This window comes from Penicillium diatomitis, assembly GCF_028827545.1.
Source record: "Penicillium diatomitis strain IBT 30728 chromosome Unknown utg000004l_segment0_segment0, whole genome shotgun sequence".
Classification (NCBI taxonomy): domain Eukaryota; kingdom Fungi; phylum Ascomycota; class Eurotiomycetes; order Eurotiales; family Aspergillaceae; genus Penicillium; species Penicillium diatomitis.
Window position 1 is genome coordinate 4309638 of NW_026623176.1, and position 12642 is coordinate 4322279.

The 12642-nt window shown below is 51.3% G+C and overlaps 6 protein-coding genes across 6 annotated transcripts; 3 read left to right on the forward strand and 3 right to left on the reverse strand.

Moving 5' to 3' along the window:
• Window positions 1-223: 223 nt before the first annotated feature.
• Window positions 224-649, forward strand: N7539_004621 (uncharacterized protein; the record flags this gene model as incomplete). Its single annotated transcript, XM_056934223.1, has 1 exon — window positions 224-649. One exon carries the CDS (start codon window positions 224-226, stop codon window positions 647-649), a length of 426 nt encoding a protein of 141 aa, XP_056791764.1.
• Window positions 650-1100: 451 nt separating this feature from the next.
• Window positions 1101-2311, reverse strand: N7539_004622 (cytochrome b5 reductase family protein; the record flags this gene model as incomplete). Its single annotated transcript, XM_056934224.1, has 4 exons — window positions 1101-1250; window positions 1309-1934; window positions 2060-2202; window positions 2307-2311. 4 exons carry the CDS (start codon window positions 2309-2311, stop codon window positions 1101-1103), a joined length of 924 nt encoding a protein of 307 aa, XP_056791765.1.
• Window positions 2312-2757: 446 nt separating this feature from the next.
• Window positions 2758-3746, forward strand: N7539_004623 (GIG1 family protein; the record flags this gene model as incomplete). Its single annotated transcript, XM_056934225.1, has 2 exons — window positions 2758-2866; window positions 3109-3746. The coding sequence occupies 2 exons, from the start codon at window positions 2758-2760 to the stop codon at window positions 3744-3746; spliced, it is 747 nt and encodes a 248-aa protein (XP_056791766.1).
• A 235-nt stretch (window positions 3747-3981) lies between these two features.
• Window positions 3982-8008, reverse strand: N7539_004624 (chromosome segregation protein SMC; the record flags this gene model as incomplete). Its single annotated transcript, XM_056934226.1, has 6 exons — window positions 3982-4274; window positions 4340-6237; window positions 6297-6910; window positions 6960-7508; window positions 7558-7704; window positions 7823-8008. 6 exons carry the CDS (start codon window positions 8006-8008, stop codon window positions 3982-3984), a joined length of 3687 nt encoding a protein of 1228 aa, XP_056791767.1.
• A 141-nt stretch (window positions 8009-8149) lies between these two features.
• On the forward strand, window positions 8150-9871 carry N7539_004625 (serine/threonine-protein kinase RIO1; the record flags this gene model as incomplete). The annotated part of the gene is made up of 1 exon (XM_056934227.1): window positions 8150-9871. The coding sequence occupies one exon, from the start codon at window positions 8150-8152 to the stop codon at window positions 9869-9871; it is 1722 nt and encodes a 573-aa protein (XP_056791768.1).
• A 653-nt stretch (window positions 9872-10524) lies between these two features.
• On the reverse strand, window positions 10525-12165 carry N7539_004626 (autophagy-related protein 17; the record flags this gene model as incomplete). Its single annotated transcript, XM_056934228.1, has 1 exon — window positions 10525-12165. The coding sequence occupies one exon, from the start codon at window positions 12163-12165 to the stop codon at window positions 10525-10527; it is 1641 nt and encodes a 546-aa protein (XP_056791769.1).
• Window positions 12166-12642: the final 477 nt, after the last annotated feature.

A 12642-nucleotide genomic window follows, 5' to 3' on the forward strand; every position in this document is an offset into this window, starting at 1 on the left:
CCCGATTTGCATAAGTGACACTACCTACATTCCCGACCTCCTACTGCTCATCTTTTCAAGCATAACCGCAGGAATTTACTCCCAGCATCTCTTCATCAAGACCAAGGTATACCTTTACATCCTCGCTATGGCTTCAATTAACCTAGTAGAGCCCTTCCTTCCACAGCCTCGTGGACCTCCTTCGCATTCGATGACCAGCCAACCTGTGAACCAAACTCACAAAATGCCCAGCTCAACCACCTGCACGAGCATGCCCGAGACGAAACTGGGTCGATTTGACTACACTCATACAGACCAGGAATACGAAGACACAAACACGGATTTCTCGTGTAGCGACGACGAGGTCTCGAGTCCACCTGCAGCTGCACCCACGTATACTTACACATACACTGACTCGGAAGATGAGGGCCCCTACAGCTCCGACGATCTGCTGTACCTGATTGATTACATGAGCGAGGATGGTGCTAACGTTTGTCAGAGCGAGTTTGACGACAGCTTGTGTAGTGATGGGGGAGAATCGCGAGGTGCATCGCCTGCGCCTGCGCCAGCGGGTGATGTTGATTATGTTCATTTTGGGAAACGGTTGGAACATGATGGGGAGGGGTGGGTTTGGGAACGGCCCGATGGGGACTTTTGGTATGAGGGTTGAATGAGTTGGATGAATTGGGGGGGGGGCACCACTTTTTAGAGATTGGGAGAAAGACCGAGAAGGGGTTTTTTGCTATATTGGGAACTGGATCGAGAATTGGATTGATCGTTTCGCTGCGGACCTCCGTTTTATACAGGACTGAACATGTTCGTAAATGTCTCGGAAAGACACAGGCCTTGTGTGAGTGTTTCATTAGTCGTTAAAATAACAGGGAAAGACTCAATCAAAGATCACAAAATCAAACGAATCCTAATCTTCTTTTCTTGAGTGGCCTTGTATGATGTTTGCTGCCTCGTCGTCGGCCACTTTACACTTTATAAATCAGGACTTTCCAACTGCCTCCTCGAATTTGGCCCCTCCATTCGTGGTGGCAACGGAACGCGAATGTAGAAACTATCAGAATCCGCCCTTGAATGACGCCACAAAGACACCAAGAAATGTCCATGTCCAGCTAGAAGCAGAAAACCTGGTCCTCGAGCTTGCTTACAGGACGAGCCTTGGTATAGCCGAGAGACTCGGTGGCCTTCTTCATGGCGCTGACCATGGGGGGAGGACCACAGAGCAGAATCTTGACGTCGTTGGCCGGAGCCGGGAGACGCTCCTGGGGAGGAGATTAGCTGAGAATCATTAGACCATGTCAAATTGGCTATTTGGCTTACCTTGATCATATCGGGAGTGACAAAGCCAACACCACCGGTCCAACCCTCAGGAGGGTTGTTCAGGACATAGTAGACGTTGAACTGCGCATCTTCCTGGGCCAGCTTATCCAGTTTATCCTTGAGCAAGATATCCTCAGGGTTGACGTTGGCAAAGATCAGATCGACCTTGGTGGTGTCGTTACCACCATTGCGGGGACGATTGCGAATGATGGCCTCGATGACCTGGAGCATAGGGGTGATACCGGTACCACCAGCGATCATACCGATGTGGCGGCACATGTTGGGAGTATACACCATGGCACCCTTGGGACCCCGGACCTTCATGGTTTGACCGATCTTCAGCTCGGTAAGATGCTTAGAGATGTTGCCTTGCGGGTATGCCTTGACCAGGAGATCGAAATAACCAGCCTCATTGTCGGATGAGATGGGGGTGTACGAGCGGACGACCTCCTTGGGCTGACCAGGGATAGTGGCAGCCAGGGAAATGTGCTGACCGATAGGCAGACCGAGAATATCGGTGGGACGGGGCAGAGCGAAGCGATAGATGGCGACATTGTGGGAGATCTCGTTCTTTTCCTTGAGGACAAACTCCTGGAACTCGGTCGGGTTCAGTACCTTGCGCGGCTCTGTATTATATGTCACACAACCATGATTAGCCTTTTAAACTTTTTTTTGCAAGCTCTCGGCAGGTAAGCCTGCGCGCGATCGGAAAGGACGTCGGAATTCGGGAAGCAAAGGTGGTGTGACATACTACTGCTTCCACCGGCCAAGAGCGCCAGGCTGGTGATCAGGGCAGCCGCAGCGACTGCGTAGGTGATATACTCGGGCTTCACAGCATAGACACCTGCGACCAGAAGGGCCGAGGGCACGATAGCTGTGCCAACAGTGGCGGCGCTGGAAACGGAAAAAAAACATTATTGAGTGAGCCAATTGACGGGGAATTGATGCGCAAGATTTGCATCTTGGGTCGGCGACCAACTAATGGAACAGAAACATACCTCATTGTCAGTGAAGAAGGAGAGCAATACGAGAGGGAAAGGGGGATGAGGAGGGGAGGAAGAGGCGGGTCGGCGTCAAGAAGAAGACGGTTGGGGACAGTCACGAGCTTCTCCGTGGGAGTTCGGGGGAGCTTTCGCAGTGGGTGCCGTCAACTGGTCAATCAGTTGCCGAACTACGTACCCGCACCGCTTTGGGAGTGTCTTTTCTTCTGGAGAAGCTCATCGCTGCCATTCTTCTTGGATAACTGCGTACTAGCACGTTCCGGCGAGCTCAATTCCTCTCATTGGCTCCATGTATAATTGAACAGTCTCCAATCACACTTGATAAAGCTGAACTTGAGGCTAGTCACTGCACAAGTCCGTCTTCCTCATCGTCTCCATCTTTGGCAATTAGCCAGCGGAAAAGGCCAACCTTGTTTATTTACTTCTCGCTCCTCTTACTGTCGCGGCGATGTCGCAACCACCGGCCTTCAATCTGACCCCGCTAGATCTGCAGCTGCTGGCGATGACTGACGAGGAGTATATCCCGCACAGCTGGGATGACCTTCGTGACATTATCGGTAAGTACAGGAAGACCCGACCTTCAGTCCCATTCTTCAATATATTTTCTTCTCCATACATTCATTGCTTGTACAACACTCGTTCAATTGAACGGTCTCTTTCCATAAAATGATCTGGCCAGGATTGCTGCCTAGAAGATTAATTTACGATATGTTCTACATCAGAGCCAGGTTTGCTAGCGTGAAAGTTGTTTACCTACCTCGACTGCTCCCCAAACTAATGCAAGGTCTGAATTGATCAGCGCGGAATGATCTTGGTGCACTCAAGCGCAAGCCTTCCGACTTGCGCCGATATTTAGCGTGGTCGGCCGAAACCAAGGCCAAGTACGGCTCTATGATGAACTACATTTGTCAAGAGCGACTTCGCTGGACTTCCTCCGACTCGACCGACCCTGCAAAGGTGGACAGTCCCAACGGAAGCACGCACCCGGCCAACGGGGGGCCTGCAACGGGAGAGTCATCCTCCACATGCACATCCGTGGCGAAAGCCACTTCAAGTGGGCCTCTCTCATACAAGGATCCGCGCCCCTTCGCGGACCCCGCGGACTACACGATCTTGCGCAATGACTGGCCGTACGGATTCGAGCCTGGTATCTCCCACTTGGTGGTGTGGCTGCGAACGCGCATTCCGGTGGAGTCGGATGAAGGCCATCTGACCGATGAATCGCGCGCCTTGATCGACAAGTTCGTCCAGGACAAATTTGTCAAACGATTGGCCGAGGATGCGGAGAAGAGGTTCCCCGACCCGCAATCTCAGGTGCTGTGGTTCAAGAATTGGGTGGGCTTGCAAAGCGTGCGCGCATTGGAACATGTACATATCCTGGTGCGTGATGTTCCAGAAGAAATCTTGGTCGAGTGGTCTGGAGAGACAGCCAGGTGATAAGCGACCAATATGAGGACAGCGTGGGTTGCTTGTCTAGATATACAACGTGCACATACAAATTAAGAAACATCTATCATGAGCAAGACTGAGGAGATATTATGGTCGGTAACAGAAATGACAAGAGACTAAACACTTCCGGTATCAATAACGCCATTCCGCCGCCGCGTCGGGAAAGTAGGATGGTAGGTCAAACAAATATACATCATACAAGCTAGCGTAGCCGTGCATTGGATTAGGCCTTCTGTCCCTCGACGAACTTGAGGGCCTCCTCCCTCGAGACCACATCGATCGTACTGGCCTTTTGACTGAAGCTAACGCCGTAGCACTTCTCAGCCACGTGCAGCATCTCCGGGCGGAAAGTAGTGCAGATGAATTGGCCGTTGGTGGAATCCGAGATGGACTGCAGCATCTGAGCAACAGCCGTCCGATACTGTGCATCCAAGTTGGCGTCGATCTCGTCGAAGAGGTAGAAAGGCGCCGGGTCGCAAGCTTGAATTGCAAAGACGAGGGCAAGAGCACACAAACCTAGACACTTGTCAGACACTGGCTCAGTTGTTAAAATGTGCTACATGGTGCAAAGGAAGACTTACTCTTTTGACCACCACTCAACTGCTGAATTCGCTGTTGGTCATCGTGCTTACTGTTGAAACTGACACTGATGCCCACGCCAACGTAATTCTCCACGCTTTGTCGGGCTTCCTCGTCTTCGGAGTCGAGCTCATCTTCGGCACGGGCCGTTCGATCAGTCTTGCGCTGAATGACCAATCGTCCACGGCCGGCAGGTACCAGCTTCTCGAAGACGGTGGCAAACTCCCGGGAAACCTGCTTAAAGGTTCTTTCAATCGCCTCGTCCTTGCGCTGATCCAGGACCGAGATCAGGTCGTCGATGGATTTTTGCGAGGCATCCAGTTCTTCGCGACGGGTTGTCAGGGTTTCGCGCTGCTTGGTAAAACTATTGTACTGCTCGAATGCCTTCTTGTTGACGTGGGAATACTTCTTCAGGGCCTCGTTGGTTTTGTGCAGCTTTTTCACAACCGCATTTGAATCGGTGTTTTTGTATTTCGTGAAAGCTTCGTCAGGCAGAACACCAAGGTCGCGAATGTTTGCAGCACATTCCGCGGCCTGCTTGGTTAGAGCTGCCTTCTTTTGCATGCTTTTCTCCATACGTCTCCGGTGCTTCTCGATGGATCGGGCCAAGTCTTCCATCTCACGTCGCAAGTCAGCACTGCGCTGCTGCGACTCGCCAACCTTGGCAGTGGCCTCCTCGATAGAGGCATCAACTTGTTGGAGGCGCCCATTGAGCTTCTCCAAGGCTTTACTCAGACGCTTTTGCTCCCGCTGGGTCTCCTTAAGATTGCCCTGGACCTCTTCTTCCGCCATATCCACATCTTGATTTTGGAGCTGATCGAGACGAGGGTTCAGGTTCTCTCGAAGCTCAACCTCGAGCACAGATTTACGTGCCTCAAGTTCACTCCGCCGATGAGACAGCTCTTGGTATTGCTTTCGAAGCTCTTGCACTGTACCACTCAATTTCTCCAGCAGAGCCTCCTCTTCGTTTGTCAAAGCCTTTTGGAAGGAAGACGACATTTCACCCTGGAAGGCATTCACCTGGTCATTGAGAGCCGCCAGGTTAGACTCGACATTGCGCAGCGCGCGGCGCTTGGCGTCGAGCGTGTCGGTCTTCTTCTGCAGAAGATCACGCTTGTTACGGAGCTCTTGTCGCATGGGTCCACTGCTGTTTTGCACTTGATGCTTTTGTTGCTCCAGCTTCTGCAACTCGCCGACAGCTTTGGTGATAAGCTGGTCAAGCTTCTCAAGTTCTTTGCGAATCTCTCCGCCGCGGTTGCGCTTTAATTCGTATTCATCTCTCCATTTCCCAACGTTCTTGACAGCATCCAACCGTGATTGGCGCGAATCATGATAACCTCCAGTCAATGCTCCGCGCTTATCAGAACGATCTCCCTCGGGAGTGATCGCGTTGACCCCATGGCTTCGGGCATACTGTGCAGCCACCTGCAGATTGGGACAGATGATTGTCTTCCCAAACACGTGCTGGAATGCTCGCTCATAGGCCGGGTCGAACTGTATCTTCTCAATCATTGGAATAGTGTCACTTGCACGAGGCATGTTAAGAGGCTTCGAGCGGAGACGGTTTAGAGGCATGAATGTCACGCGGCCAGCTTTCTCTTTCTGCAAGATCTCAAGCACCTTGGTCGCGGTTTCATCATTATCGACGACGTAGTGGAACAAGCTTTGGCCCGCTGTTACCTCGACTGCGGTTCGATATCTGTCGCTAACATCTAACAGTTCCGCCAAAGTACCATAGACGCCCTCGAGATTGTGCTGACGTTTGATGCGACGGACTGCCGCAAGACCGCGGCTTGTGTTATTGTCCATCATATGAGAGAGCATTCGCTCAGAACGTTCCATCTCCTGCGAGGCACTTGACAGGACCGAGTCAAGCTTTGCCTCTTCTCTCCACAATTCCCTTCAAACAAAGTCAGCAAGCTAGTTCCGATGGGGGCTCGATCTCTTTGTCAAACTTACTTTCGTTGATCCATCAGTCGATCCCGCTCGTCTTTGGCATCTTGAATCTGCTGGTCCACAGAGTGCATGGTATCGCCGCGACCTTCAATTTGCTTACGTAGACGCTCGGTCTCGGGTTCAAGCAGGGCAATCTCTCCCTCAAGGTCTTTGATATCTTCTTGTGTCTGCGCCACGACACCTTGCACATTTGCGATGGATCGATGTGTTTCCCGGATCTCCATTTGCAGCCACTTATCCCGCTCTGACTTGTTTTTGAATCGTGAATTACGCCCTTGCTTGGCGTACAGGCGTTGACGGGATGTCTCGCATTCCGTGAGCCGAGCCTTCACTGCATCTTCCTCGTCCTTGGAGGCATTGAATCGAGGGAGAAGGGTTTGAAGCTCTTCCTCACGCTCTTGAATCGCGCTTTGTACGGCTTCAAGATCGTTGTCGTGGCGAGACTTCAGGGCCATAGCAGCGGCTTGATTGTCAGACAATGCCTTTGCACGTAGCTCAATTTGCGCTAATGACTTTGACGCTTCGCGTCGCTCGTCTTCTAGTTGTGCTTTGTCAACCTTCAAGAACTCAATTTGTTGACGGAACTCCGCAATCTCAGCGTCGATTTGCGCAATTGCCTTTTCTCTCCTCAATGAACTGGTCCCGATTATTGTCCGCATCCTCAACTCCGTTCTGTCTTTGCTCTTCAAGGTTCTCGAGGACATTGGCGATCTCATGCTGTTCACGGGAGTAGATCGTGTATTCGAGACATCGGCGTTCTTTATCCTTCTCCTGATAGTTCCTCAGCTCATCTTTCTCTTCTTCAAGCTCAGCCAATCGTTCGTTGATGTAATCAAGCAGTTCGTCGATCTTCGCGCGCTTGCTGTTGGTTTCTTGCATGATCTTCAGGGACTCGGCACGTCGAGCTTCGTAGACTTGAGTACCGGCAACTTCCTTCAACAGAACGAGACGCTCCGAATCTTTCATATTTGTCAATGCCGTGACGCGACCCTGCGGCACAATATAGTAAGGATTGGAACGAGAGAAACCGGCGGACTCAAGGAGGTTCATGACGTCGTTCTTGGTCGCATTCTTGCGATCAAGTGTGTACTCGTCCTTTTTAATTCCAATAGTGCGGCGCAGCACGAGTTCCGGCTTGCCTGTTGGGAATCGTTCGTCTGAGTTGTCGAAGATGATTTCAACGTACGCGGACATCACGGCCGAGCCCGAGCCTTCCTGCTTCAAATTAGCAGCCTTCAAATCACGGTATTCAGGGTAAACGTACGTGCAAGAGAGCTTGGCGCTCTTCCCTGCCAAGGTGAGTGTAGGCATCACTGAGAACGAAACGAATGGCCGCAAAGAAGTTACTTTTGCCGGATCCATTACGACCAACGATCACATTGTGCTTAGGGGAGAAAGGTTCGATGACTGTCTGATCCTTGTAGCTATATGAAGCAAAAAAAATGATGTGAGTGGCGTTGAAAGTGTAGAATGGTCGGTGTATTTTCGCATACCTCTTAAAGCCTTGGATGATGATCTGCTTCACATACATCTTGGAGAACGACGCGTGGCGCGATGATCAAACCAAACAGCGCATTACGCAGCAGTAGTTGCAGGTCCTGGGATCTAGTTTCAACGCTTGTTGGTCGAACCTCAAACTCACTGAAGAAAGTAGATCCTAGAATATGAGATACGCCTTCGGGTTTTGCTGCGTCGCGATGACCCTGAGAACGCATACGCGAAGGACCGCAGATTGGCGCGCGCCCGCGGGCGCGGGGTTCTGCCGGGCGGTGACAAGTCTATCCACAAAAAAAAGTAAATGCGGGCGCTTTGAGCCCCTCCATCGTGATGATATTTTCAAGAGACCGCTATCAAATATGAGTTCAACGCAATCGCCTAGCGACGCGCCAGGTGTCGCCGGTGGGCTTCAGCCATCATACACCTATGTCCAAAATGAAGGGTACATTCAGCCTGATGACACGAACACCGAAGTGGCGAAGCAGGAACCCACTGAGCATGAGGATGTTGAACAGGATGATGATGATGAATATTACGACGATATCTTTGAGGAGGAACAAATGGACCAGGAGGATTTCCAGTCATCTGATCCCTCCGATTTAACAAAGGCCTACAACCGCCAGCGCAAGATAAATGATCTTGCTTCCGACCCGAACGCACCGAGGTGGACCTATCCCAAGACGAATACGCAGAAGCCGACAGTCAATACGTACGCCTCGGTTGACGATCAGGTGAAATCTCTGACTCGCCATGCTGCCAAAATCAAACTCGACGATCAGCAAGCCGGCCTGTCCGGTGGAAGTGGACGTGGTGGAGATCGCGCTGATCGCGCAACATCGGAACAGGTGTTGGATCCTCGTACTCGAATGATCCTTCTGCAAATGATCAACCGCGGATTGGTGTCCGAAATTCACGGCTGCTTGTCTACCGGAAAGGAGGCCAATGTCTACCATGCTATGTCATTGTCCGAAAATGACCTGGATGCTGCCCCGGAACACCGTGCCATCAAGGTTTACAAGACCAGCATCTTGGTCTTTAAGGACCGCGATAAGTACGTTACTGGCGAATTCCGGTTCCGCCAAGGATACAACAAGAGCAACAATCGCGCAATGGTCAAGCTTTGGGCCGAGAAGGAAATGCGCAACTTGCGGAGAATTTACTCTGCCGGTATCCCCTGCCCGGAGCCAATCTATCTGCGACTTCATGTCTTGGTAATGGGCTTCCTTGGTAGCTCCAAGGGTCTTCCTGCACCTCGCCTCAAGGATGTCGAGTTTGATATCGCAGAGCCTGAGACTCGCTGGCGATCATTATATCTGGAATTGCTGAGCTATATGCGCGTGATGTACCAAACCTGTCGCCTGGTCCACGCCGATCTTAGCGAGTATAACATTCTCTACCACAAGCAAAAACTTTACATCATTGATGTTAGTCAAAGTGTGGAACATGATCACCCTCGCAGCTTGGAATTTCTCCGCATGGATGTCAAAAACGTGGGCGACTTCTTCCGCCGAAAGGGCGTCGACACTCTGCCCGAACGCACAACCTTCCAGTTCATTCTTTCCCCTGAAGGGACCACGGACATGAGCCAAGGCACCGAGCCAATATTTGAGGAGATCGAAAAGCTATACGTCGCTCGCGCTGAGGGTGGTGATCAGGAGAATGAGGAGGTTGACACTGCCGTCTTCCGACAGCAATACATCCCGCAGACCCTTGAGCAGGTCTACGACGTGGAGCGTGATGCCGAGAAGATTCGAGATGGAGCAGGTGACGATCTCGTCTATGGAGACCTGCTCGCTACGGGCAAGTCCAAGCCAACGGAGGCCGAGGACGACGATGAGAACTCTGACACATCTGGTGGAGTTTCTGTCTCAGGTTCTGACTCTGAAGGCGAAGAGGGAGACGGTGCCGAGCGTGATCCCTTTGCGAAGAAGGCACCGCGCGGCAAGCGTTTCGAGGACAAGGAGTCCAAGCGTGAGCATAAGGCTAAGGTCAAGGAGGAGAAGCGCGAGCAGCGTGCCCACAAGATGCCTAAACACCTCAAGAAACGCTTGGTGTCCACGTCTTCTCGCAAGAAGAAATAGACGCGACAATGCGTGTTTCTTAACAAGCTTCACTGTGTTTCCTACTTCATGTTCGGCCCCTTCATGGGGCTTGCGCCCCTTGTTTTTTATTTTTTCTTGTCTCCCGAACAACGGAATTTTGTGCCATGATTTGATGACAAAAAAGCATATACTTGGAGCATTTGGATAAAGATACCTGGTTCATCACAAAAATAGGATTCTGTTGTACCGCATCTGGGTCTACCATACACATTCCCCTCTGTACTGGCAATATTGACTGTGAAAGTTGATCATATGCTTTCTGTATAAACCCTTCAGAGCTCTCTTTGGAAATCACCTGTACGGTCCTCACATCCCAGGCACTAGTGCTGGCCCTCCAACGCTGTGCTTACATCTCCCTCGCGTCTGGAGAGAGTATGCATCAACAAACAGAAAGTAGCACAGGCACCTTGGGTGATCTGGATGGCACATCAGACCAATTGGTTTTGTTTCATCATAAGGGTGTCAAGCTGTCAGCAAAGCAAAAGTAACACAGATCATGGCCGCTACATCCACGAGGACCACTTTGTCCCTTGGAACACGCTCAATTCGTAACGCTGAATAATATTCTCATTAGAAACATGTCTTGGTCGTTGCGTCTTTGAAGAATTCGAGCAAATCTGAACGACAGCGCACTATTCGAAGGCCTTGGTGCGCTCCTTGAGGTTCAGGTAAGCTTGTTCCACAACGTCTTTGGGTAAGCTTGGTATAATTTCTCCCTCGCCAAAGCCAGTATTGATACTTTTGGCCGCACTGGGAGTACTGTCGCTTGGCTCTCCATCCTGGGCGTTTTCAAGGACACGCTCAAGCTGTCCACCTGCGAGGCGCAAGAATTGAACCTGCATGGGTGCGTGAGTGATGCCAGGCCAGATGTCGGAAGGAAGGAAGTCTCCTTGCTCAACACGAAACGCTTCTCGAGCCGCAACATCTTCTTCATACAGGTGATTCAGTTTATTTCTCGTGTCACGCAGCACCTTCTCCACCCGCGAGCGAATTTGGCTGCGGCGATGTACTTCGAGTATCAGACTGTCATATGCGTCGAGGAATCCTTCATATAGTGAATGAAGGTTCGAAAGTTCTGTCAGACCAGATTTGATCCGATCGTGCTCTTCGTTCCACACATTGGTGAAGTTGTGTGCTTGCGATATGTACTGCGGGAGACGCGTTATGGCCAAGGTAGAGAGATGTTGATGAATTTCCAGAGTGGCGTTGGAGACAGCTTCGAGCGCGCCGCGTTGGGCGCTGATTCGCTCATGAATTGATTCCATCTCCAGAATGCGATCTTGGATCTCCGCGACGACATCCTCAGCTTCAAGAGCATCCTTCATGAGGACACTCACCATTTCCACATACTCTGCGTCTGTCATAGGATCTAAAGGAGCATTTAAGTTCGCGTGAATCTCCTCACCAATGTGCGGCATGGCATCGCTGGTGCCTTGCACTTGAGCAGGCACGTCTTGGGTAATGGATCGAGCTGCTGCCCCGCCACCCTCCGTGTGTTTCACCGCAGTAACACAGAGGTCGAAATGTCGAACGAGAGCCTCGAGCAGAACCGCCATCTCCTGTGCGTGGGCTTCGAGCGATTGAAGCAGGCTGGGCATGTTTGAGAGAGCGAGAAGACCCGAGTCAGAATTCGATGAGGTAGATGATGAAGCTGATGCTCGGGACGAGGCTAACCGAGTAGCTGACCGATAGTTCCGCAGAGCCTGTTTGATCGACTGAAGCTCGTCATCAAATCGCTTATTTGAGGTGTCAAGCTCAACTCGGGCCCCGTTGGTCCGATCAATTGACTGCTTCATAGCGGTGTGGAGCTTCTCTACACCACGCTCATCAACAAAATCACGCAGCGATTTGGGCTCTTGCTCCTCGGCACGGAATGATGCGTGGACAATGGTGCTTTTTAACGTTCCGAGTGTGGATTTCAGTTGAGCATCAGCGGCATCGAGGCTCTTGAGAGCATCGGCAAAGTCCTGCCGTCCCCGATGCGAGATGTGCTCTACTTCTGTCCGAACATTATAAAGAAGCCGAAGCTGACTATTCAGACCTCGACGCAGAAAACCAGTTCTGGATGAAATAGTCACGCTTTCCTCGAGGGCAACGCGAGCTGCAGTAACAATTTCGTTGGCCCGCCACACATGATTGATAGAGGAAAGCGATCGTTTAGCGGCCACCAGGTATGAGATGAGTGTTTTCAGCTGGGGCATGTTGTCAGATTGCAGATTATCCTGACTGCCGCCAGTTTCATCCGATGCCACTGAGGAGCGTGAGGAATCCATTACGGACTGCGAAACGGTGACGACACAGGCCGTCAAAAGTAGTACGCTAATCTTCACACAAATTGTATAGACGGGGAGACGAATCCAATACTGGAGTCAGGACGCGCAGACCTGAAGGTCTCTAGCTGAGACACTATCTTGTGTTCCGAGGGCGCAAGATGGGTGATGGGACTCGCGACGAAAAGTATGTATGAGGAGGCAGCTCCCAGGATCAGTCGAAACCTCACGCTTTAGGGGCCGCTTTCAGAATTTTCCGGAGAAGTACGGCAGCTTAAGAAACGCACTATTTCTTCGGCATATATAGACCCCGCAATGTGTGCCTGTTCTTAGAGGTGGGACTAAGAGTGCAGACTACCTAGCTCATTATCAGGGGATACTGTGGGCTCCTTTGATGCTAGGATGACAAGGGTTGAGGTCCAGTCTGTGTCAGTGTTGTCATTACCTGCATAACAATAATTTTGCTCGGAAATGTATGCT